General features: G+C 41.7%; 3 protein-coding genes across 3 annotated transcripts; 1 reads left to right on the top strand and 2 right to left on the bottom strand.

Moving 5' to 3' along the window:
- Positions 1 to 926: 926 nt before the first annotated feature.
- Positions 927 to 1,814, bottom strand: LOC101130614 (keratin-associated protein 2-1). Its single transcript, XM_004041796.5, has one exon. The coding sequence runs from the start codon at positions 1,735 to 1,737 to the stop codon at positions 1,351 to 1,353; it is 387 nt and encodes a 128-aa protein (XP_004041844.1). The 5' UTR covers positions 1,738 to 1,814; the 3' UTR covers positions 927 to 1,350.
- A 4,985-nt stretch (positions 1,815 to 6,799) lies between these two features.
- LOC101130972 (keratin-associated protein 2-1) lies at positions 6,800 to 7,603 on the bottom strand. The gene has a single exon (XM_004041797.3). It carries the CDS (start codon positions 7,532 to 7,534, stop codon positions 7,148 to 7,150), a length of 387 nt encoding a protein of 128 aa, XP_004041845.2. The 5' UTR covers positions 7,535 to 7,603; the 3' UTR covers positions 6,800 to 7,147.
- An 18,242-nt stretch (positions 7,604 to 25,845) lies between these two features.
- KRTAP4-7 (keratin associated protein 4-7) lies at positions 25,846 to 26,856 on the top strand. Its single transcript, XM_004041799.4, has one exon. The coding sequence runs from the start codon at positions 25,915 to 25,917 to the stop codon at positions 26,380 to 26,382; it is 468 nt and encodes a 155-aa protein (XP_004041847.3). The 5' UTR covers positions 25,846 to 25,914; the 3' UTR covers positions 26,383 to 26,856.

Raw genomic sequence — 26,856 nt, 5'->3', positions numbered from 1 at the left:
TGATGAAATAATCTGTATACCAAAACCCTATGACACACAATTTACCTATATAACAAACGTGCACATGTACCCCTGAACTTGAAATAAATTTAAATTAAAAAGACTAAAGACCCCTGCCTTCACAAAGCTTCCCTTGCCTCACTTCTCTCAACGGGCAGGTAGATATGCCCAGGAATACATGCTGAACAATCAAAGAAACCTCTTTTCTATCACATGCTAGGAACTAAAAAGATATTTATCAGGAAAATGATAGTGGTTAGCCTTCCTTACCAACATACAAGTATTTAACAAAATCAAAAATATATGCAGTATGGATTAATGTTATCAGCATTTCAACCGCATTGCAGTTGTTTAAATGGTAAGATGTATGCGGAGCTCAAAACTAGGATGATTACAACCAAGGCTTCATTTCTCCCTGTCTTCTCAGCAGCAGCCACTCCACTGGAAGTAGAACTGGCTGTGGTGGTGCTGACGGGAACCATGGAGAAGATGGGATAGTGGTTCCTCCAGGATAGGATGTTCAGTGGCTAGGGATTCCCAGGTCCTGTTTGACATCAATTACCGTACAGTTTCCTACATTGGTGAACAAATAGGGCTATAACTTAACTTAGACTTCCTCCCCCTTATCATGTGTGTGAATTATTCATAAGTCAAGTTTATGTTTACAGAGACCTACTGTAGTCTCACCATTTCGTCAGCATCACCATAAAACCTGCGACTTGAAATATGAAGGTGAATCACGAGATGATCAGATTTATTTGAAATGCTATTAAAATTATAGACCTTCCACCTGAGTTGTTCCTATTCTAAAGCTCAAAAATGGCCCTTAGAAAATCTCTCCTTTCGTTCTTCTGATTCTGCATGCTGTAATGTAAGCTAAATATGAGCTTTTGAAGAGCAATAAACAATAAATAAAAAGAAATGTGTTTGCTTCCCCAGAAAAATAATTTTATTTTTTTTTACAGTGCAAAAATACAGCATACAAATAGTATTATCCTGGAAGAAAAAAATCTCATCTGAGAACCTTGAAACAGTAGAAAAAAGGGTGATGAGTCAGTGGGACAGAGTTCTATTCAAGAGGAGCTTTGATTTTTATTTACTTGTTTTTTTTTTCAAGCCAGGAATTCGAATGATGAAAGCTGGAATTTTTCTCAAGATTGTCAGAGAGGGCCAGGATTAGCTGCATAATTATGTGGGGAAATAGATAGGATGTTATTGTTGAATTCGTGCTTGAGGATCAGCTAGGCTGCAAAGGTGGAGCCTCTCATCTGATCCAGAAGGGGTAGGAGAGTCTGCACAAGCTTCTGTGCACCTGCGAATGTTTCGTGCGTTGAGGGGAGAGGTGGGGTCTCAGCAGGAGTAGGTCCTGCAGGTGGTGCTGCAAGGGGTCGGCTGGCCGCAGGGAGGCCGGCAGCAGGGGGACTGCACAGACACAGGCTGGCAGCAGGTGGTGGCCCAGCAGCAGGGCCTGCACACCACAGCCGTGCACGACGAGGGGCAGCAGGTGATGGGGCGGCAGCAGCCTTCCTGCAGGGAGCAGGGGTCGCAGCACACCGGGCGGCGGCAGGGCTCGCAGATGGGGCGCGTGCAGCGGGGCACGCAGGTCACGGGGCGGCACACGGTGGTCTGGCAGGTCACGGGGCGGCAGCAGCAGGGGTCGCGGCAGCAGCAGGGCTGGCAGCAGCCTCCCCCGTAGCTCAGGGAGGAGAAGGTGGAGCCGCAGCAGGAGCCGGTCATGGTGGTGTCTGAGGCTGGTGTGGGTTGGGCTGTTGAGAGGAGCTGGATGTTCTCAGGTGTGAATGTCCTCGTTCCATTCTGGGCTCTTTATATACCCTAGCTGGATGCTGATGACCCCCAGGACATGAGGTCATTTCCTGGAGTTGTAGCTGCCCATTGAAATGAGAACTCTGGATTTAACTGCTGAGGCAGCGATCCCTAAATCACTAAAGAATGCTTTGTTTTCTACCTGTCTGCTTTTTCCCTAGAACGGAATACCTGGTCATGTATATCATCAGAACAATTGCTCATCTATCAGCTAGTCCTTCCAGGCCATGCCATGTGAGAAGGTGCAAGTTTGAAGAATCCAGCCACCATCACACTTTCCTCTTGTTCGCTGCCATCCGTGACTTAAGCATGGGACTGGAATGTTCATGAGTCACAGGCTGGGTTTCTGATTGGCATTGAGATCAAGCAAGAATTTCTAAAAAACCAAAATGGCTCATAAGAGCAGATGTGTATTGATTCTGCTATGGAAAGAATGGCCCAGTGTTTAATGACACAGTGCCTAACCTTGTTTATAAGAAAATCATCACCAAAGCTGCTAGACTGATTTTATTTTAGTAATCTGAGTTGGTTTATAACTCATTAACACTTATGAGACACTTATTATGTAGATGGTACTGTACTATTTGGGGGTGGAGAGGGAAAGGAAAGAAAAATAGCTTTCAAATAGTTTCCTATCACATAGTAATCACAAATTTTAGTAAGGCAAGACAAAGATAAATCAAGCAATTAAAGGGAAAGAACTTTTCTGGGAACAATAAGGTCAAACTAAATGGGGATTTCATTCATTCTGTGCCTTTCTGAATGCCCTTCCCTGATTATTGTCCTAGAAATAAAATTGAAATTGGGCTATTTCTTGCTTTCTTGCTTTGACATATGCACTTTGTATTACATACTTAAAAATCTATGGACAATATCTACAAACGAATCAATTATCTTTCTGTCACAGCTTCTTTAGTTTGTTGGCTGAGGGTTTTGTTTGCTTATGAGGTGGGAAGGTGGCATTATGAAAAAGACAAGGGGAATTAGTTGAGCTGGTGACCAATAAAATAGCTTTGTCTTTTCCAGCCATAGCAAAGACAAATAGGAATACAGAAAATAAATTTAGAGTTGGAAGGTAGATTAAAGATAACATTGTCCAAGGAATGCTGATGGTCTTCAGTGCAAATTTACCTCTGACGTGTGTTTTGTTTTGTTTTCTCTTTTTAAAAATACACCCTTTGGTCTATCATATCCCTGATCTTTGAAGGCCTTTGAGTCTATGATCCATCATAGTCCATCACAGTTTTTGGAAGACCAGATTTACAAAATGAATTCCTCCAAAGTCGTACGGATCAAAGAATGGCAAATATTTAGCAATACCACAGGTCTTCTGTGGAGTAGAAACACTGGTGATGTCTCCCAGTCTTTTTCCAACTCGGAGTCACTCAAAATAGATAACATGTAGCAGTAGTTATTAAAAAGTTTTATTCCCTTTAGTGAAATAAAATAAGTACTCACTTGATACATGGTTTAGCACTCTGTTCTTTGTTTTGGAATGTATACAGAGATGCCAAACTAAAAAGAGAAATATGTCTGTAAATCCACTGCTTTTGTTAACAAAAGAACACAGTACTAAGAAATACTGTTTTCTAAAATTATAGGCTGTTAGAAACCTTGCTCTTCCAAGCCACATCAGTAAGAAGGAAACATTCCACTCTTGCCTAGACAGGATCTAAGTCATTTGGACAGAGAAGCAACCTCAGTACCCAACCCAGGTACAGAATTTCAGACAAGTGACTTTCAGACACAACATTCCCCATTTGTCTCAACTATACAGTTTCCAGTGAAAGAGGACCATAAGTCTGTTTCACAGCTCAGGTCTGGTGTTAATTATTTTTTATACACAGCCCTGTTTTTCTTGAGCCTATGAAAACACTGTGTCACGTAATTTTACCCCACCATTCCTCAACATTTTATAATAACATTTCTCCTCCTTTGTTTGGGAGGATGCCCCATGGTCCTCAGCTATGTGGTCTCCCTTGCTGTAGCACATTAATAGTCCTAAGCTATTGGACAAGAGGTGTATCCCTGGTCTTTACCACATGGACATTTTTAGTCATATTATTCAAGTTCCACACATTCTTCAAGTGCATAATCACCAGGATGGAAACAAGTAAATCTGAAGCACAGTGAAAATAACTTGTGAGATTTTTGTAGTCGGATAGATAAAGAATGTAGTGTTGGTGACCTCTTGTGATGGTGGGCCATGCCCTCTTCTTAATAGTTTTATGAATTATATTTTGTTAGGAACTAGTCTGGAAGCCACTAGATGTTAGGAAAATTATTAAAATTCTAAAATTAGAATATACATTGCTTAAGGACTTCGTTCTCAGAAATAATCTTAAAAATATCCTCCAATCATAAGAGTCAAGGATGGGATGAGGAATATTGATGGGCACAGGGCAGGAGGAAAATGGAGAAGATAAAGAAGGATTCCAGTCCTTTCTCCACCTCTTTGCAGTTGTCTAACTTAGAGTAAATGACTTACCCTTAGCCAGGTTTCCTCATCTGTAAAATGGGCAGAGTCTTCAGTGCCTGGTGTTCTTCAGAGGCTGGCTTATCATAAAATCCATACAAACATGGAAGACAGAGAAAGGGATATAATTAATTAGATATAATTAGAAAAGAAAATAGTTTAGTTGTGAGAGACAGAAAAACTAAATGATCAGGGGACTGGTGGAATTTGTTGCTAGAATTTTTTTAAAAATTTCATCTGAGTTTTTTAGATATTCATTTGCCTAAAGTCAGGGAAGGCAAAGTAATCTTTTGAGGTCTATTACAGCTTTGAGTTGTTTAATTCCCTTGGAAGGTTCAATGTGAAAGAAAGAGTCGAACCATCAGATACTTACATGTTGCTCAATCCTTCTTTTACCTGATGCTGCACTCCTATTCATAAATCCTATAATCTAGGACTCATTCCTGTGGACTTGTAGAATGAATTTTTAAAGATTATTTTCATTCTGAGACAGCCTTAATCTGATGCCAAGTTGTTGTGGGGTTTTTTTTTTGCCTTCTTCATTATATTTATTAGAAAATCTATTCTTACTGGTAGATGTGGACTATCCTGAAAAAAAATTACAATTCAAGTTTGGTTAGTAAAGCCCTCCCCTGAATTTGTTCCCATTCCCAATGAGTTGATATGTAATAGATAGCACATCTTTTGAGCCTGTTCGATACAGTGATGTCCAAATGCACCAAAAGGAATATAAATGAATGTTACTGGGCATTTAACTATGTGCCAGGCATCTTGCATACATAAAAAGTTGTAATTGTTATTTAACTTCCCTAGCAATCTACATTGGTAAATGTTGCTTTTCCCATTTTGCGGATGAGAAAACTCGAGAGTCAGAGAGGTTAAGTTACACTAATGCCAAAATTTTTGCTATAAATAATTATCTACCTTTTAAAATTCTTGTGGTAAAGACAATTTCCTTTTATTTTGACAACTAAACAAACAGAAATTAAGTACCGGCTACATATTAAACGTTGAGCTCAGTATTGGAAGCCAAAAACAAACTGTGGTCCCCTCCTTGGAGGCAAAAAAACATATAATCTCAATACAATGCCTTATGGGGAGGGAGGTAAGCTATTGGAACTTGCTGACAGCTCCTAACTTGTGTGTGTGTGTGTGTGTGTGTGTGTGTGTGTGTATGCATTTGCACATGGGTTTGTGTGATACAGGGGTTGGGACAGGACTACTGGAGAAGACTGAATTGAATCTTGGAAATGAATCAGAGTTAAGTAGGTGATGAAGGTGAAGAGAAAGAGTGTGTAAAAGAACAGATAAGTGAAAGAACATGAGGAAAAGCAAAACATTTGGAACTGCAAATGTTTAATAACTATAAGGTCAGTGTTGCTTGAAGTGAATCTTAGTGGGGAGCAGTGAGACATGGATCTGTAGAGATGGGCAAAGGACAGGCAGCAGACCACCTGATGTGCACACACTTCCTAGCCACGTGGGTAATCTGAGGACTAGCCTAGCTCTCCTGTAACATCTTCAAATACCAAATACTTGTACCAGGAATCCTAGTGCCTGTCTCTGTTCCTCTTCTGTCTTTCTCATCACCTCCATCATCTTCCTCTTCACTCTTCCTCCTATTCATTGCCTTGCCTCCCCTCTTCACTTTTTATTCATCCCTTATCTCTTACTTTTTGTCTCTCTTTTTGTGTTGTCATTTTATTCCACCTATGACAAACTCAAGATACTGCTTTTTTGCACGTTCATTTACATTCACTTCTCTGCCAAACCGATTCTTCTGATTACAGTTTAGCAGGTGCTGTTTCATACTTATTATTATATTACATTTTTTTCTTCACTTTGGGTGTCTTCATTGTGGCTTGTCCTGGTGACTATTCTTGGAAGGCTTCCAGGCCATGCTTGTTAAGCCCTCAAGGAGCTCAAATCCTGGTCTTCCTCTGAAATAATGGTCCTGAAATTCTAATAAATTACATGGAAGTGATAGAAAATAAACAGCCTTGGGCCCCACTCCCAGAGATTTTGATTCATTAGGTTTGGTTTGGGGCCTAAGAATGTGCATTTTAATAGGTAATTGCAAGAGATTCTATTGTGTATGACGCATGGGCCACACTTCGAAAAATGCTACTCTAGGAACTGTGGTAAGAAGATGAGATGCGCTGTGCTGGTCAGTTTACTACCAGTGGTCATTCTGGGCTTGGCATATGCTATTCCCACTTCTACCCCTCTTCATGAACATTGTCTTTCCTTTTGTCTATTCCATTAGACCATAAGCTTCTAAGACACAAGGCATGTAGCTTGTTCATCACTAATCAGGCAGCACCTGTCAACTGGAGGTCCCTTGATAAACAATTCCTGAATGACTGAATAGATGAGATTTCTATGGATAAGGTTTTGCTTACGTTGAGCTTTGGTTCCCTTGTGCAGGTTCCAAAATCTTGCTTATCTGTGTACGCTAATAAACATGCACTAACAAACAAATCAGGGAGCAGGGCAGTCTGCTATGCCAGGAAAAATTAGTTTATTGACAACAGTGAGCAACACATTGCAAAAGATAATGGTGACAGTTTGAGCAGTAAAAACCATCAGGTTGTAGAATGTGTTTGCAAAGTCCACCCCAGGAATTCTTAAAGGTCTATTTACTATCCATAATGACTAAGGCTGATGTAGACACCTGAAAATTTGGGTGAGGGTGGTAATGGACGTCTGCTTACACCAGGCTGTATCCAGATGGTAGAAATCACTATTGTCACCTTGCGAAAAAATATCTATTTTTCTTTTAACTTTTTAAAAACACCAGATAGATGTTTAGGCTTCAGCGTATTGCTCTGTGGGGGCATTGGGATCTCAGCAGGAGTAGGTCCTGCAGGTGGTGCTGCAAGGGGTCGGCTGGCCGCAGGGAGGCCGGCAGCAGGGGGACTGCACAGACACAGGCTGGCAGCAGGTGGTGGCCCAGCAGCAGGGCCTGCACACCACAGCCGTGCACGACGAGGGGCAGCAGGTGATGGGGCGGCAGCAGCCTTCCTGCAGGGAGCAGGGGTCGCAGCACACCGGGCGGCGGCAGGGCTCGCAGATGGGGCGCGTGCAGCGGGGCACGCAGGTCACGGGGCGGCACACGGTGGTCTGGCAGGTCACGGGGCGGCAACAGCAGGGGTCGCGGCAGCAGCAGGGCTGGCAGCAGCCTCCTCCGTAGCTCAGGGAGGAGAAGGTGGAGCCGCAGCAGGAGCCGGTCATGGTGGTGTCTGAGGCTGGCGTGGGTTGGGCTGTTGAGAGGAGCTGGATGTTCTCAGGTGTGAATGTCCTCCTCCCACACTGGGCCCTTTATATACCCTGGCTGGGAGCTGATGACCCTTCAACATATGATCATTTTCCTGTGCATCTTCTGGCCAATTAAGTGAAGATTTAGCATTGACTAATGGTATTTTGGTCACTCTTCACCTCATACATATTCATGTACATACACCACAAATATTCGCTCATTTTCTTGTATTGTTTATCCTCACTAAATTTAGACATTGGATTCACTTCTGATTAATTTTCCTTTGAAATATTCCTAACCCATAAGAGAGAAAAGAATGTGTTTTCTAAATTAGTGTCTAATCGCTCTGCCCTTTGGCGCTAAAATTAGCATGTTATTCCTTGTCTTCAAAGGCTCCCATCACCGGCACCCAAGCAGTGACTTGCCTTATTAATGCACATAGGCATGATGGTAGCAGGTTAATTGCATCATCCTAGTGCAGACCAGTAGTCATCTGCTTCGAAGATAGCTCCTTCCATGACTCACTTAAAGATAGGCTTGTGGTTTTTCATGTGAGCAGGGATCACACGAAATGCGGATCCCTGCCCACCGGTGTGGTCACTCTCCCCTGACTAGGACCTGGGCTTTCCTGCCTTGGTTTTGATGTGTCATCATTCACCTGGAATGCCCTCCTCATCCTTCCAATCCAAACTCAACTTCTACCTTGATTGTAAAACCCTCTTCAAGGATCCATTGCAATTATTATATTTGTAATTTGTTTGGAATTAGTCGTTGCATCTGTAGAGTCTGGGAAGGGATTGCGGAGAATATGTAGGCCTATGCCCTCACTCTACAGCTGAGGTCCTGAGAGTGTACCAAGGTCACACAATGAGGTCACCATATGAAGTCTGAGGTCCAGGTCTCCTCAGTCTGCAGTAAGTAGCCTCTACTATGAGTTTCATGCTCATTGGATTCAGTAAACCATGGTCTTTAGACAGGAAAGAAAACATATATTAAAGTAGAAGCCCAGACTTCATGCCACTATGCAATATATCCATGTAACAATGCTGCATTTGAACCTCTTACATTTATACATATTAAACACAGATTTAAAAAAATAAGTAATGAACTTTCCTTTCAGCAGCAAGGTTAGAAGTGGTACTGGAAGAGAATTAGGGAAATGTTTTGCCCAGATGACACATTGTCATCCTGGACCCCCATTGACTCCAATAAGGATGACAATGTGTCTGAGAGGCTAGAGAAGGGACCTGGAGAAAGCTAACACGATGCAGGGTTTATTAGTGGAACTTACATGCAAGGGTGGTCCAGTGGCGGTATCTGGACAGGAGAACTTCTACTATTTGTAAAAAGCATGCAGTTCACATAGTATTTTCATTAGAACCCTCCACCTGACAACCTCCATTTAATCCAAAACAAAGGGCCTCAATCCCCAGTATGACCTGTGTTCTAATGGATGAGCTGGGGATTCAAATGTCCTTCATAGATAAGGAGTGGATCTCCAGGTTGGCCACTCCCAGATCCTTAGCTCAGAACTCCAAGCATACATTCTTCTTTGATTGTAGGATCATTCTCAGGGTATGCTTAAGTTAAGTTATTGCTGCCAGATGTGTCTGCCGTACCCTCCACCTCAGCATACCCTTGAATAGCCCTTACATTCTAATCACACCATTCTTCTGAGATTTCCCTGGGGCTAGGATATGCAGAGGAGCATTGCAACATAAACTACTACAACAAAAAAGAATAATGAATGTAACAACAATTGTACTGTATAGAAAGTTTTTCCAAGCACTCAGGAGTTGATTAAACCATGTGGTTACAGGGTCATAAGATAGAGATTCTATAGCAGAAATCTGGGTATCTAGGGCCCACATGGCCTATGTTCCATTGTGAGAGTAATCAGGGATATATACACAAAATTCAGTTTTAATTAATGCACAGGTTCTGCCCTGATAAGCGGTTAAGATGTCCTGGGCCATACAATTTTGCAAAGTAACACACCTAATTTGGGCAGTTTCTTCCGTGAGAAGAGTAATATCATGGCAGATATCATTAAAGACTGCAGCCCTATGTTAAGCCAGGGCCTCAACTTGCAGCTGTATGTTTATTGTCACCACTTGGGTGGTGAGTGGTGGGGGGCGGGGGAGGGGAGGGGGACATGGCAAAAGTAGCCAACGGGTAAAACCACTGGGATGCATGCTTCCAGCAGTGCCTGGCTTTTACAATTTCCCAGTTAGTAAGAATGGTGTCTAAACTGGGCACGATGTATCCCAGCAAATGAGGATGTCCCCAGGTGCATCTACCAGTCCAATTATAGGGTAAGTAAGGCCAACTGTGGATGCCGCATGCCCACAGCCATCCTAAGGGGTGTGGTAGGCCCCCACGTGGAGAGTCACTCTGTCGTCGCAGTCAAGTATCACTGGTTACCTGAAGAGATTGGTTTCATTGCTGTCATATTCCATGTCTATTACCTGAAGAAATAGATTACATTACACTGTGGGGGTAGCCATCCCATATTACTGGTTTTAGCTTGTGGCATGCTGTTATCATGCCTTTTAATACATGTGGGTGCACAGCCCACAAGCTGTATCTATACTGCTGTTGTCCACCCTGGCCCATCATCTACAGAATACCCCACAGTGGGGGTGACATTAACCTGCTCCTATACTAGGTGGAAAATATGTTGTCTCATCTCTGATGGTGGGAAACTTATCACATGAAGTGTGGTTATTGCTAAAGGGAAATGGGTGAGGGTCATTATACCAAGTATAGAAATGGCTCCAGATACTGAGGTTAGCTGCTTGGATGCACCATGGCAGGCTGATGCTGGAGGAGAAGGGCAGCTCCCTGCAGATGCAACAGTCTGTTTTGTTTTGGGGAAAGGTCACCATTTGCACCCAGTTGGTGAAGAGGTACACCACCTATGGGCGACAGGTGAGATACCTAGTGGGTAGAAGAATGGGCAAGTTGGCCGGGCACAGTGGCTCACGTCTGTAATCCCAACACTTTTGGAGGCCAAGGCGTGTGGAACACCTGAGGTCTGGAGTTCGAGACCAGCTGACCAACATGGTGAAACCCCGTCTCTACTAAAAATACAAAAAAAATTAGGCAGGCGTGGTGGTGCATGCCTGTAATCCCAGCCACTTGGGAGGCTGAGGCAGGAGAATCACTTGAACCCAGGAGGCGGAGATTGCAGTGAGCCGAGATCATGCCACTGCACTCTAGCCTGGGCAACAAGAGCAAAACTCCATCTCAATAAAAAAAAAAAAAAAAGAAGAAAGGGCATGTCAGGCCATCTAACAAGACAGGAAGTTGTGTTGTTCTGAGAGATCACCACCCCCAGCAGCAACCTGTGCCTGGTTTGCAATACCACATGGATTGCCCACTTCTGCAACACGTTGCAGCCACAGTAAGACAGTGTGGATACCGTAATGTCCCATAATGAGAGGATGATCACCCCCTTGCACAAGTGGGGCTAGGATTGATTATTTTAGAAGTACAAGGAGGAATAGGATGTAAAATAGGTGTGATCTGCATATCATTTTCTACGCCCTTGCCCCATGGAGTGAAAAAACTGTACCAACTGGGGCTGGTTTGTGATTTCCGGGCCCATGTAATGATGTGCTCTCCAGTGGGTAGGTCCTATGGCAAGGGCGTAGCCCCAGGTTGAGTCCCAGGTTGAGGCAAAGGAGGGGGGGACCATCCCTTACACTGTCAACCTGGATCGTGATGGTGGTATCAGGTCCTTGAGCCAGAAGAGTGTGTGCACTGGGGAGATGAGAGCACACCTGTTAATTCAGGGATATCTTGGGACTGCACGGCCTGGGTTACATTGTGAGAGTAATCAGGGATATATATACACAACATTCAGTTTTAATTAATGCAGAAGATCCACACTAAGCATCCAGGGCATGTGATTTTGCAAAGTGACACATCTAACTTGGATAGTTTCATTCAGGGCGCAGATGGGTGCTGGTAAGCAGTGTGTCCGCAGAGCCAGAGAGGGCGTCTCCTGCCAGAGTTGTTTCTTCAATGGTTGTTTCATCCATTCAATCAGCCCCGCTGCTATAGGGTTGTATGGCAGGTAGAAATGCCAATGGACATCCAGGGCCTCCACCGATTCCTGCACTTTGTATATGGTAAAGTGAGAGCTCTGGGCACTGTTGATATCAGTGGGGATGCCACAGGCCACATATAACTCCAGTCTTTTTATGGTGGTTTTCTGGGTAACATACTTGCTGGGATACATCTACAGTAGCCCCATGCAGGTGTCTGCACAAGTCAAGGCATAGCGGAAGCCATCAGATAGGGGCAAAGGCCCTTGGGATTCTGGGACCTTAGCCCTCATCCTAGTATAAAGGGGCTGGCACCTGCCATTCCTCTGTGGGAGGGCAGCGGGCTGAGCCTGAGGCTCCTTAGTGAAGCACTGTTCCAGCTTGAGCTTCTGCCATAGCCTGATCAGAACAGCATTAAACTGTAGGCTCTTAGTTAACAGTCTAGATTCAAATCCAAGCATGTCTAAATCAAAAGCTGTGTTTTCACAAATAGGCTTATGAAAATGAGATTCTCCTTCCATTTAATTTGAATAGGCTCACTTTGCACTATCCATTAATCCTCATTATATTGATAAAGCTAAAAATTTAACTAACTATCCCCTCCAGAAAATTTATCAAAATTTACCATAAAACCAACCCTGTCACAAATACTTGGCCACTCTTCTATTTTTATTTTCTTTGTAGAAAGCCATCTGTTCATCCTTGTGTATTGATTGGTGTATTAAGCTGGCTTCACATTGCTACCATGGTTGAATTAGACAGCTATTGCTGCATAGCAAGCAACCACAAACTCTCATAGCTTATTGTAACAAGTATTTATTTATTGGTCATATATTTGTAGGTTAGTTGGGGTTTGGCTGATTAAGGCTGGCCTTAGCTTCTGCCCACAGGTTGGTTTGGGACTTTCTTTTGAATGAGAGTTGTCATATTTAGGAAATAAAAATACAGGTTCCCCAGTTACATGTCAATTTCAGAAAAACAACAAATAATTTTATTACAATTATATCTGATTATGCATGGGTATACTTACATTTAAAAATTATTTGTTGTTTGTCTGGAATTCCATTTTAATGGAGTGTCCGGTATTTTAGGGGTCATCCTCCTCTGAGAACAAAAGCCCAAGGGAACAATCTCACATTTTGAGTCTTCGGGTCATGCCTTCTGACATCTCATTGGTCAAAGCAACTCACATGGCAAAGTCCAAGTCAGAGGGTGATAGAGGATACTTCCGGAGTTGGGTGGGAGGAGGGGGGAGAGTAAACATTAATAAGGAATAATCTAATGTACCAAAGTAGAGAATCAATTATTTTAATAATCTTTGTTGTGAGGCTTGGAAAAGTCTTCTAGAAGATCAAATTAGATTATGTCTATTTCATTAGAAATTCTATTTTGGGATGGGAGTGGTGGCTTATGCCTGTAATCCCAGCACTTTGGGAGGCCGAGGTGGGCTGATCATTTGAGGTCAGGAGTTCAACACCAGCCTGGCCAACATGGTGAAATCCTGTCTCTACTAAAGATACAAAAATTAGCTGGCCATGGTGGCAGGTGCCTGTAATCCCAGCTACTCAGGATAATAATCAAGTGACACAGCATATCCAAGAGCATTGCCTAGAAATCTATATTTATTAAAAACAAAACTGCCTGAGATGTTCTAGGAAGATGCCAAGAAGAGTCCAAGGCCATGACCTTCTCATCAACTCCTTGCTGGGTGCAATTCCATCCATAAGACTGTGGCCTAAATTCAAATACAACTGCGACTTTGTATTCTCAAGAAGATGAATCAGGAGTAGGGCTCTGTGAAGTATGGCATAAAGAGCCAAGCTTTTTTACAAGGCAGGAAAGACCAAAGACTTAGTGACTTGAAAGGATATCAGTATTTCCGGTGAATCTTGTGTGGGTCAAAGACCATTTATCTTGTTGCTTGATGAGGGTGGCTACTTCCTTGAACCACATGGAGACATATTGTATGGGAAGAAGTGCCTCCTTCTGCTCGTCATCTGCAATTCTCATCTGACACCATGGTCAGCTTCTGTTGTGGCTCTGTCTGCTCTGAATAGAGCTGTGGCCAAGGCCTCTGCCAGACCTGCTGCTGCCCCAGTTGCTGCCAGACCACCTACTGCAGAACCATCTGCTACCATCCCAGCTGATCTGTGTCCAGCTGTTGCAGGCCCCAGTGCTGCCAGTCCCTGTGCTGCCCCAGCTGCTGCATTTCTAGCTGCTGCTGCTCCAGCTGCAGTGTGTCCAGCTGCTCCAGGCCCAGGTGTTATAATCCTCAGTACTACCAGCCCTCCTGCTGCCACCCTTCTGCTGCACTTCTAGCTCCTGCCACCCTGGCTGCTGTGTGTCCAGCTGCTGTGGTCCAGTCTGCTACCAGACCACCTGCTGTGGTCCAGTCTCTTATGAATCCTCTTGCTGTTGAACCTCATTCCTGACCACCAGCCCTGGTTCAACCACCATGTTGTCAGTGTACCAGTCATTCTCATTCCCCTTCTCCACTGGACCTGGCCTTGCCCTGATCCACCACTACATTTATATAGCTCATTGTTCATTCCACCAAGCAACTATTTTAAAAGCAACAATTTAAATGCATATCTTACAAAACCTCCAACTTCTATGCTTGGTGTGCAGTCAGATGACCAGATATCTCACACTATTTCATTGGAACAGGCTTCTAAGCTTACAATTGCCGAGTGTGGTCTGGACTTTGCAATGAATTACGTCTGGTAGAGTAACTATATCTCAATAAACACTCTCTTGGTATCAAAAACATTTGTGATCTTTCAGTATTTCTTACTGTTGATTATTTATTTGGAAAATGGTTTGAGTTCCTATTGTATGGGCAATAACAAAAAAATTGTTATTATATGTATCAGCCAAAGCCTGTATTAGAGAAAATGCCAAATAATTCATTTTTCTTATCCAAAACAGATTGCTCACTTTACCTGCCATCAAGTTTATTGAGACAAAACAAGAACTTAATTTTTACTGTAATTAAATTAAGAACCAATTAGCAAGCTATTGGGCTCTGGGAATTGCATAAAATGAATGAGACCCACTTATTGTCCCTTAGGTAACTCACAACATAATCATGGATTTTTTTTTTTTTTTTTTTTGAGATGGGGTTTCGCTCTTGCTTCCCAGGCTGGAGTGCAGTGGCATGATCTCAGCTCACGGCAACCTCTGCCTCTCGGGTTCAAGTGATTCTCTTGCCTCAGCCTCCCAAGTAGCTGGGATTACAGGCATGAACCACCATGTCCGGCTAATTTTGTATTTTTAGTAGAGACGGGGTTTCTTCATGTTCGTCAGGCTGGTCTCGAACTCCTGAACTGAGGTGATCCGCCTGCCTCGGTCTCCTAAAGTGCTGGTATTACAGGTGTGAGCCACCTTACCTGGTCTGAAAGTTATTTTTCTTTCCTTTCCCTCTCCATTCAATTAATTCAATTAATCATGAATTTAATTTAAGTGCATATGTCAGGGAGAGTATGTTGGTAATATTAGTGAGAAAAAGGACTCTATTCTATTGGAGAAAAGTAATACGTACGTAAGGATTGATTCATAGAAATAAAATGTGTCAATTCTGAAAATTCAGGTTAACATGCACAGGTCTCAAACATGTAAGATTACGTGAAGGAGAATCAGATCACAGCCGAATATTTATATCTTTATGAAGGGTAGTCTTATTAAAAAGACATTTAAAAAATTATAGTCCTTTTAAGGAGGAGGGATATGTCAAGATTAATTCATGGTGAGTTCTATGGAAAAATAAGAGGCATAATTTTAGGCTGAAGCCATAGAGTCATTGGGAAAGTCAGCGAGCATGAGTGATGAAACACGTCATTATGGGAAAGAAAGTGATGGAAACCAAATTGGAATTGCAGTTGAGTTCTATTTTTGAGATGCTTCACTGACCCATTAATGATATTCATCCACTCATGCTCCATTAAAGCTCCAATTGCAGAGTTTGCATGCAGGTCTACCTATGAGACATGCAAAGGTTAGGGCTCACTCCACATGACCTGGATCAAGTCACCCAGCTACCTGTGTTTCCTTTATAACTTTGAGATTCCCTTTTGCATTGGGAGTTCAGTTCATATTGTATTTCCTGTGTCTTTTCAAGCCATTTCCTTCCATTTCAAAATGATATCAATCAAAATGATATCAGTAGGCTCAAGAGCTCTAGGCAAAACTTTTAGCTGAAGAGGAAAATAAAAAAGTAAAGTCAGCACAAAACTCAAAACAACATATTCAGAAATTGATATGGTAATGCGACGTGAGAATCGTATCTTTGGGCTCAGGCATCCCTCTTCAATTTATTCCAGGACCATAAATGGTCTATACAAGCTCTTTCTCGTTTCAGTATTGCTTAAGTACCTAGGCCTGAGAAATCTATCAGAGCCTCAAACTAGTAATGATGCCTATTCTGTCATATCTGCATATTGCAAAACTGTATTTGTTTTGTTCATTTCTATGATCTCTTCTATGGCACATAAACATTTATAAATATGTTATCTTCATTTTTTGAATTTTTTCCTTTTTTTAAAAGACAGGATCTGGCTCTGTCACCTAAGTTGGAGTGCAGTGGCACCATGTCAGCTCACTGCAAAATTCAACTCCACGGCTCAAGCCAACCTCCCCTAGCTACTTCAGCCTCCCAAGTAGCTAGGACCGCAGGCATGCACCACTATGTCTAGCTAATTTTTGTATTTTTTGTAGAGACAGGGTCTCACTATGTTGCCCAGGTTGGTCTTGAACTCCTGAGCTCAAGCAATCCACCCACCTCGGTCTCCCAAAGTGCTGGGATTACAGGTGCGAGCCACCACACCCACTTTATTACCAGAAAATATAGGTATTGTTACCCCATTTTTTAATTTGCCTACCACTTGTGTATTCTTTGCTATTTTTTATCCCCTACCACTTTTAGAATATATTTGAATCTTTTTAAATTTTATCAGCTTCATCTCTCAGAACCATTGTTTTATGCATGACATCTATACTGTAATGGAATTCTTTATTTTGACTTGTATTTCAGTCAATGGGAATATTTCTTAAAGGAATTTTAAAGGGAAGTTATATATCCTGAGTCCTTGAATCTATGAGGAAATCTTTCCATTGCCTTCACACATGACCAATAGCTTGTGTGGATCAAAATAAGAGGGTCTGGTTCTGTCACCTAAGCTAGAGTGTGGTGGCGCCATTTCAGCTCACTGCAAGCTCCAACTCCTGGACTCAAGCCAACCTCCCACCTCAGCCTCCCAAGTAGCTGGGACCACAGGCATGCCACAATTTTTTTTGCCCTTCAATGCAGTTTAGGCGTGAATAAAATATTGAAAAATAAAATTAACCTTCAGGATTATTTAACATGCTTTGGAAACACAGAGAAAGAATCTCACCAACATCTGGAGCATGGGCACTAGTTTACTTCAGGAACACTTAAGGGGGAGTGTATATATGAGATACTAAGTCTAATTTTAACAGTTTAGTAATAGCAGGTCCTTAAAATGTCAGAAAATTAACTTTTATGTCCTCTTATCCTCTTTGAATCCATTATGATACGCCAACTTTTAAAAGGTGTTAAAAAACAGAAACCCTCATCTTACTTTCTTAGGACAGGAGACAATAGCAGATAAGAAAGTAGCAAATTTGGGGCAAGAGCAATGGTGGTCAACTAAAGATAACAAAAGGAGCTACAATGTGAATGCATACAGAGAGAGTACCACAGAGTGTAAAGCTGGTTTTCCTTGAATCCTCAGAAAGGCTCAGAACCCGGAGTCACCAGGTAATACCCCTGAAGGCAGGGTAGGCAGCAGGCTGCTTCCACCTCTGGATCCCTACCCCACCCTACAAAGTTGGTCATTAGGCCTCCCCCACTTCCAACCAGGAGAAACAAGGGTTATCTTCCAGAAAATTTAGTGACAGAGACTCCAGATTTGGGAATACTAGAGTGAACAAAAGTCAAGAATAGAACAGAAAACAGACTCATGCAGTGAAAATCTGAGCACTGTGCTCAGCATCCAGGACTCTGATGGCCATAAGCCTTCCAAGCAGGATATTGGAAGATTCTCCTCTAAAGAAACTAAACATATAAATCTTGATTTCCTTTTTGTGGACGAAGGGGAGGAAAGGTGAAGAGATCAATTAACAAGCCCTGCTTTCCACACAGAACTTTCAATTGGCTTTTTAGTGCCATGTTAACCACTATGCTGCAGACGCTTGGGAAATGTCTCCAGCCTGACAATTCACACTAATTTAAAAAGAAAAAAAGAAAAAGGGGGAAAAACAAATTTGACAGGAATAGAAACTACAGGGAGCAGAATAGAACTAAAAAATTATAAAACAAGAACTATTGTAAATAAAATGAGAGAGCTAAGAGAAGAAATTCTGTTTGAAATAAAAACAAGATTCTAAGAAACAGGAGCAGTCAGAGAAGTTGAGTGAAAGCTTGAGAATTAAAATGTGATAGAAAAAATTAGAAAAACGTTCAGTAAAATGTCTGGAAGGTAAAGTAGAACAAGAAGTCAAATAATTTGTTCTCCTGTCTTGAAGATATGTAAAAAAAATTTATAAAAAGAAGTGAAAGAAATGGACATTAAAGAAACTATAATAACACAGAGGATCAATTCAGGAGATCTACCACTCAATGAAGAAAAATTTTAGAAAGACAGATGAGAAAACATAAGGAGTCAGGTGTAATGATGGCCTGTGCCTATAGTCCCAGTTACTTGGGAGGCTGAGGTGAGAGGGTCCCTTGGGCCCAGGGATTTGAAGCCAGCCTGGGCAACATAGAGAAGTCTTGTCTCAAAAGGAAAAAAGAAGACAGGAAGGGAAGGGAGAAAGAAAGAAAGAAAGAGAGAGAGAAAGAGGAAGAGAGAGAGAGAGAGAAAGAGAGAGAGAGAGAAAGAGAAAGAAAAGAAAGAAAGAAAGGAAGGAAGGAAGGAAGAAGGGAAGGAAGGAGGGAGGGAAGGAAGGAGGGAGGAAGGAAGGAAAGAAGCGAGGGAGGGAGGAAGGAAAGGAGAGAAAGAAAGAGAAAGAGGAAGGAAGGAAAAGAAAGAAAGAAGAGGAAGAAAAAGAAAGGAAGGAAGACAGGAAGAAAGGGAAATAGAGAAAGAGGAAGGGAGGGAGGGAAGGAAGGAAGAAGGAAGGAAGGAAGGAAATACAAGGGAGAAAGCTATCAAAGAAATAGTAAAAGAAAATTTCTTTCAGAAGGGAGCTCCAGATTAAAAGACCACCAGCGCTGAGAACAGTGAATGTAAGGCTCACATCAAGATACATCACTGTGAAATCTCAGAATATTAGGGATATGAAAATGGTACTAAAAGCGTCCAGTGAGGAAAATAATATGTGGTTCCCATACCAAGGTTCAGGAGGCGAAATGGCATCACACTTTTCAACATCCACACCGGAAGCCAGAAGACAATGGGAAATGCCTTAAAATTTCTCAGTGGGATGTTTTTTAGCCTAGAATTCCATGCCTGGCCAAACTACCAAACAGAAACAAAGGAATAGTAACATTTTCAGATATGAAAAGTCCAAAAAAATCCTTATTGTCCCTGCACCCTTTCTAAAGTAACGTCTGGAGGATGTGCACCACCAACATGAAGAAGAAGTTGACAAAGAGGAGAACACAGATTCAGAAAACAGGAATTTCAAGTCAGAAAATCAGAATTGCATTCAAGGTAAATCCAAAAATGGCAACCGTACAGCAAGCCTAGAAAGCAATCAGTGCAGAGGAGAACAGTAAGATGAGGATTTTGGAGGGAGAACTCTAGGAAAAAGATCTTTCTAAATGGTGTGGTTACACTACTATTTCTTGACTTTTAAAGTTTAGATATTATCTATTGGCCCACTGTTATGTGTGACAAGAATTTAGCTCTTACATCCCTCTCTATCCAACAGCCACCATTCTTCCTCTTCCTTTGTGTTCCAACTTCCCAATTGACCTGAGAATTCTAAAGTACCGTCAAATGTAGTCTTTGAAAAGGTGCTCAACATCACTAATCATCAGGGAAGTGATAATGAAAACCACTATAAGATATTACCACATGCCTGTTAGGATGGCTATTATCAAAAAGTCAAAAGATAAGTGTCGGCAAGGATGTGGTGTAAAGGGAACTCTTATACATTGTTGGTGGGAATGTAACTTGATGCAGCCATTATGGAAAACAGTATGGAGGCTCCTCAAAAAATTAAAAATAGAACTCACCTGTGAACCAGCAATTCCACTTCTGGATACATATCCAAAGTAAATAAAATCACTATCTTGAAGATATCTGCACTTGTATGTACATTGCAGCATTATTCACAACTACTAAGATACAGAAATATCTACATGCCCATCCACAGATGAGTGGATAAAGAAAATGTATATAAATGTCATTATTCAAAATGCAATTCAGCCTTTAAAAAGAAGAAAATCCTGTCATTTATAACAACATGGATGAACCCGGAGGACATTAAGCCAAGTGAAATAAGCTAGACACACAAAGACCAATACTGCATGATCTGACTTATATGGTGGTTGCCTGGGGTGGAATGAGGAAGAAATGGGTAGATGTTGGTCAAAGAGTATAAAGTTTCAGCTATCCAAAATCAGTAAGTTCTGGAAATAGAATGTATGGCAATGTGACTATAGTTAACAATACTGTATTGTACAGTTGAAATTTTCTAGAACGTAAGTATTTTCACCACAAAAAGAATAACTATGTGAGGTGATTGATATGTTAATTAGTTTGATTGTGGTCATCTATTTCACAATGTATATGTATATCAAAACATTATTTTGTACACCTTGAATATATGCAATTTTTACTTGTCAATTATATCTCCAAAAAGCTTTCAAAAAGCTAACAATAAATTCAACAATATGAAACACATGAGAAACATGCTGCCAGGATCTTAGAAGAGGGCAACTTAAGGGAGAGGTGGCTTGGGCAGAGAGCATCAGGAAAGGTTTGCTTGAGGAGGTAATAGCACCTAAGTCTTAAAGAACAAGTAGTATGGAGGTTCCTGCATAGTCTGTAGAACAGAATGAGAGAGGTCTCCTCATTGTTGAATAGATAAGTGAACGATGATCTATAGCTGTATAGGACTCCTAATTTCCGATTATATCAAACCCAACAAAGACCTTCCAAAAGAACATTTCTGACCAATATAAAGCTCATCTGCACACATGGACCTGCTATTGTGATCCCACCTGTGAGTCACACAGGGCTCTTCAAGGCCCTAAGCCAATCCCTACATGACCCTGTGAATATTCTGAACATTGAAGACTGTGGCATTAGTGATTCACTTTTGATCTATTCTATTCTATTCTATTCTATTCTATTCTATTCTATTCTATTCTATTCTATTCTATTCTATTCTATTCTATTCTATTCTATTGGCATTATGCATTCCTAGCAGTATTGTGTGTTGGGGCAATAATTCATTACTTGACTAACATATTACCTGAAATTCTGATGATCAGGTTACATCATAGAAAAGAATTAGGACAATGTCCTGAATATCTCCTACGCTTCCTAAATTTCTTGCTATAATTGATCATCATACAACAAAATCTTATTAATTTGGGACATGTGCAGGCTAATTTTCCCTCACCTGTACCCAGGGAAAATTGGCATCTTCCACAAAATTCATGGACAAATTGGGAAGGTAAATGTAATTACAGAAGATATATTTAACCTAGCGTGAATGTACTTTGTGCTAATTGCAAGTGAATCATATTATTCTGTACTTGAGCCTTGAACCTCATCACTTAGAAGCATTCTTTAGCTATGATGCTTAATTATGTTTAAATGTATTGGGAAGAAGCTAAACGACATTATTATTTTATTTTATTTTTTAAGTTTTGAGGTACAAGTGTGACTTTGTTACATGCATAGATTGCATAATTAGCAAGTCAGGGCTTTTAGGCCATCATCACATGAGTAACATAAACTGTACCCATTAAGTAATTTCTCATTGTCAACCCCACCCTCACTCTCTAAGCTTTCTGAGTGTCCATGGTCTATCATTCTACTCTGTATGTCCATGCACACACATTATGTAGCCCCCATGTGTGAGAATATGCGATATTTGTCTTTCTGTGTCTGATTTGTTTCATTTAAGATAATGATCTCCAGTTCCACCCATGTTGCTGCAAAATACATGATTTTATTATGATTTTATGGCAGAATAGCATTAAGTGACATTATTTTCTAAAGTCCAAGTCAACCAAATTAGTGTAGCCTGCACTTTGGGGCCATTATTAAGTAAAATGAGGGTTATTTGAAAGCAAGCATTGCATAGCCTACAATACTGCAACAGTCAGCCTGGTAACTGAGATAATTATTCGGGGATTAAAGGGTGGTCATGTATACAGTATGGACACAGCGAAGACATTTGTCCCAGGCAAGACAGAGCAGGATTGGTGATATTTCATCATACAACTCAGAATGGCATGCAATTTAAAACTTACAAATTGTTTATTTCTGGAATCTTCCATTAAATACATTAGAACCGTGGTTGACCATAAGTAACTGAAACCATGGAAAGTAAATCCACAGATAGGGAAGGAATACTGTAATGCTATGAAGAGAGCATTAAGGGTGATTCTGGTTAGGGCTCAGAAGAAAATAATAGCTGTAGGGAAAGTATGAATCTTCTTATAGATTATTTAGGTGGCCGTGGCCAGAATGCTGAGAGAAATATGGACAATAGAGGCTATTCTGATGAGATCTCAGATGGAAATGAGGAACAAGAATTGGAAACTGGAGTAAAGGCCATCCTTGCTACAAAGTGGCAAAGGACTTGATTGAATTATGTTCATGTCTAAAGGCTTTACGGAAGGCAGAGTTAAAGAAAGATGAACAAGTATATCGGGGGAAGAAATTTCCAAGAAAAATGTTGAAGGAGCTGATTGGTGTCTTTGAACTGCGTATAGTAAAATGCAAGAGGAAAGAAACAATTTAAAGGTGGAATTCGCAATTAAAAGGGAAACAGAGAATATAGATGTAGAAAATGTGCAGCCTGACCAACAATGAGAACACATGGTCACATGAAGGGGAACATCACACACCAGGGACTGTTGTGGGGTGGGGGGAGGGGGGAGGGATAGCATTAGGAGAAATACCTAATGTAAATGACGAGTTAATGGGTGCAGCACACCAACATGGCACATGTATACATATGTAACAAACTTGCACGTTGTGCACATGTACCCTAAAACTTAAAGTATAATAATAATAAAATTTAAAAAAAAGAATGAAAAAGCATGCAAGGGTGTGGCCAAGTGATGCTTTGATACAAGGATTGATATGAATAGAAGGAAGCTAGGTGCTGTTCATCAGATCAATGGGAGAATGGCTCTGAAGGCATTTCAGAGATTGTTGAAGCTATCCCTCCCATCACAGGCTCCAAATGAGAGAATCTTGAGGTCAGAAAGGGCTTGGTACTCTCCACATTCTAGCACAGTGCCCCTTTGCTGCTCCAGTTGTGGCTCAAGTGGGCTTAGATGAGACTTGTGCTGCTGCTGCAGAGGGTACAAACTGTAAGCCTTGGTGGTGTTCATGTAGTACTGACTGTAGATACACAGACTGCAGGAGTTGTGGGGCCATGGTGGTCCACCTAGGTTTGAAAGGTTGTTTCTGACAGCCTGCCATAGTGGTGTAGCCACAGCAGAGAGGTCCTCTTAGAGCCGTGCTTAGGAAAACGGCGGGTCAGAGCAGCCACTGAGACCCTAGAACTATAGAACTATCAGCCTGCAATACTAGCCTGAGAGAGCTGCAGCAGAGACTCCAATCAGACAGCTGCTGTATGGGCTGAGCCCAGCAAAGCCATGGGGCAGGGCTATCTGAGGGCATTTGGGGCCTAACACCAAGGCCCCCAGGCAGCCCTGCCCCGTGTCGGGCACATCCAGGAGGCAGCACATGGAGTCAAAGGTTATTCTCCAGTCTTAAGATTTAATGCTGTCTTCCCTGTTGGACTCACTTGGGGCCAGTTACCGTTTTTTTCTTTCCTATTGCTCCCTTTTGGAATGGGCCTGTCTATCCTATGCCTCTCCCACCATTGGATTTTGGAACTAGATAACTTCTTTAATAGGTTCACATATGGAGGAGAATTTGCCTCAGGATAAGTCCTGTGTTGAGTCTCATTCATATCAGAGTCACATGACACTCTTAGATTTACATTTTGACTTTTAAGTTGGTGATGGAACATGACTTTGGGACTATTGGGATAAAAGGAATGTATTTTGTGTACAAGAAGGACATGGATTTGGGGGCCAAGGGTGGAATGCAATGGTTTGAATGTGTCCCTCAAAGTTCATGTGTTGGAAGCTTGATCCTCAATGCAGCAGTGTTGGGAGGTGGGGCCTAACAGGAGATGTTTGGGTCATGGTGACACCACCCTCATGAGTGGATTAATGTTATTATCACAAGAGTGGGTTCCTTATAAAAGGATGAGTTTGACTCCTTCTTTCTCTGTCTCACCCTCTCTCCCTTCCACAATGGGATAACATGGTATTCCTGGTTATCTATAACCAAGTCTCATTCTATAAACGGAATCCTAATTCCACAAGGTTCCACATATGTTATTTATCAGGGGACATGTTGCTTACCACATAAATAATTGTAGTTTTCCTGAAATGAAACTCTGATCTCCTTGTTTTGAATGTTTTCCTCTCTTTTATCCAGAAGTCAAAAGATATATACATTTTTAAAGGACCTTACATGCTTCTATGTCATCAAAAAGCCTTCATTCATTCAACAAACATTTATTTCCGGTGTTCTCTGTGCTGAGTATCATGGTAACAAAAAGAAATGTCATAGCCCATGCGTTCAGGGTATTTGCATTGCATATGAGCGAATGAAAGAAGTAAACGTCTATGATACAATAGAATGTATCACATTATGAGCACAAGGCAGGAAATAATGATAAATGAATGGGGTAGTTTATCAGGAAAGATATTATTGAGGAGGAAATATTTAACTGGGTTTTGACAAATGAGTAGGAGTTTGCAGAGTGGACAAAAAAAGACGACACATTCCAAGAAGATGAAGCAGTTTCAGCAAGCTTAGCAAATTTTATTCTTTACCACTTTCTTGGCTACACTAAGACATATTAGGCTTACTTTCTCTTTAATCTTGGACAAGCATTTTGTTTGTTTGTTTTAGCTTTTTAATGCTTCTTTTGAGTATTCTGCTAAAAGAGCAATAAGAATGTACACTACTTTATAAGGTTGTAATAAAGAGTGAAAATGAAAAAGATATTTAGCACAATGTCTGGTACATAGTCAATACTTCACAAGTAATATACATACCCTGAGGATGTATGGAACTTATCCACATACTATACATTTTTTATTTTAGTTGTTTAATGAACATAATTGTAATTCTTTTCATTTTTGCCAAATTCTGTTTCTTATGCATGTGTCTTATACAAGTACCTGAAGGAAAAAGAGGAGGGTTTATCTGTTCTATACCCAGAGTACCCAGTAGAATTTCTTGGGTGCATATTATTGAAGGCTTAATAATTCTAAATATTGTTTACATATAACAAATGCTTTTGTCAATGAAAATCCATCATGCAGTTTTGATGATCAAAGGTAAATCAAAACTTCCTACTCCAAATGCCTATACTGTAAGACATACAGAAAAATGTGTTTTTACTCCTTAAAGGCAATGAATCATGGCTAAGTACTTTCACTTGGAGTGGTGGAATGAGATCTGACACAGAGTTTATAACTTCCTTGAGATCTGACCATCTCCCCAACCACTCAAGAAGCATACACGGAATCAGTCGTCTTCATTATAGATGGGACATCGTTCTCCCGAATGAGTCCTTCCTTCTAATTTCTTTCCAACATTTCATCTGATCAGGACATTATTTGACAATAAAAGACACATTCACATTATAAAAATTGTCCCCCATGATTTGCAGAGAGCAATCTACAGGTAGGAGGGAGAATCACATTTAGAAATAAAGTGTCAGAGTCATGTGACCAGTGCTTTGTAAAAGACACTGCAGAGACCAGGGACAAAGGTGACCCCCACTAAGGAAGAAATATGACAAGTGTTTCCAATAGAAACACAGGAGCACAGCAGGAAAAGGAAATGGGTTATTTTCTCTCTTTTGGAGTATTTAAGTAGAAACACACAATTACGTAAATACATGATTAAGTTTTCCACGAGGTAAATAATAAGGAAATAATGACGTGGTGGCAATGGGCCTTCAGCAGGGTATAAAGGAGGCTATGGACCCAGAAGACTTCCAAACCCAAGAACTTCACTCTCTTGGAAGCCCACCCAGATCCTCCCCGTTCTGACACCATGGTCAGCTCCTGTTGTGGCTCCGTGTGCTCTGACCAGGGCTGCGGCCAAGACCTCTGTCAGGAGACCTGCTGCCGCCCCAGCTGCTGTGAGACCACCTGCTGCAGGACTACCTGCTGCCGCCCCAGCTGCTGTGTGTCCAGCTGCTGCAGGCCGCAGTGCTGCCAGTCTGTGTGCTGCCAACCCACCTGCTGTCGCCCCAGCTGCTGTGAGACGACCTGCTGCCACCCTAGGTGCTGCATCTCCAGCTGCTGCCGCCCCAGCTGCTGTGTGTCCAGCTGCTGCAAGCCCCAGTGCTGCCAGTCTGTGTGCTGCCAACCCACCTGCTGCCGCCCCAGCTGCTGCTGCCCCTGCTGCTGCCTGCGTCCAGTCTGTGGCCGAGTCTCCTGCCACACCACTTGCTATCGCCCAACCTGTGTCATCTCCACCTGTCCCCGCCCCTTATGCTGTGCCTCCTCTTGCTGCTGAGCCCACTGCCCTGGCTCACGTCCCCCTTCACCACTGGCCCACAGATGTAGACCCTTCTACTGTGCTGACCATTAGGATACATGAAGTGGGGTTGATGTCATTCAACAGGATGGACCTTATGCTTCCAAAGAGCCCACCACCATTTCACTGACTCTGTGAGAACATTCTGGTTCATTTTAAACTCCCTCCCTTGCTTTCTTTTTCCTCCGGTGGTGGCACCAAATGTGAATTAATTTGTAATCCACTAGCTAAGAAATTATTCCAATTTTCTGATTTCCTTATTTTGTTTATCACTTTAAGGTACAGATTCTCCTTCTCAGTGAGGTAGATATTATCTGCAGGACCAGTTTTGTCACTGAGGTTGCACCCTCAGATCCAGCCACCCAATTATATTCTGTGTTTCTCCTAGCGTGAATTTCTTATGCTTTGTTGCATCTCTGCTTTCTAATAAACATTTCTGCACTTAAGAATTCA

The sequence above is a fragment of the Gorilla gorilla genome, chromosome 4 (assembly GCF_029281585.2).
Source record: "Gorilla gorilla gorilla isolate KB3781 chromosome 4, NHGRI_mGorGor1-v2.1_pri, whole genome shotgun sequence".
Classification (NCBI taxonomy): Eukaryota; Metazoa; Chordata; class Mammalia; order Primates; family Hominidae; genus Gorilla; species Gorilla gorilla.
This window is presented reverse-complemented; position numbering and strand designations above follow the sequence as displayed.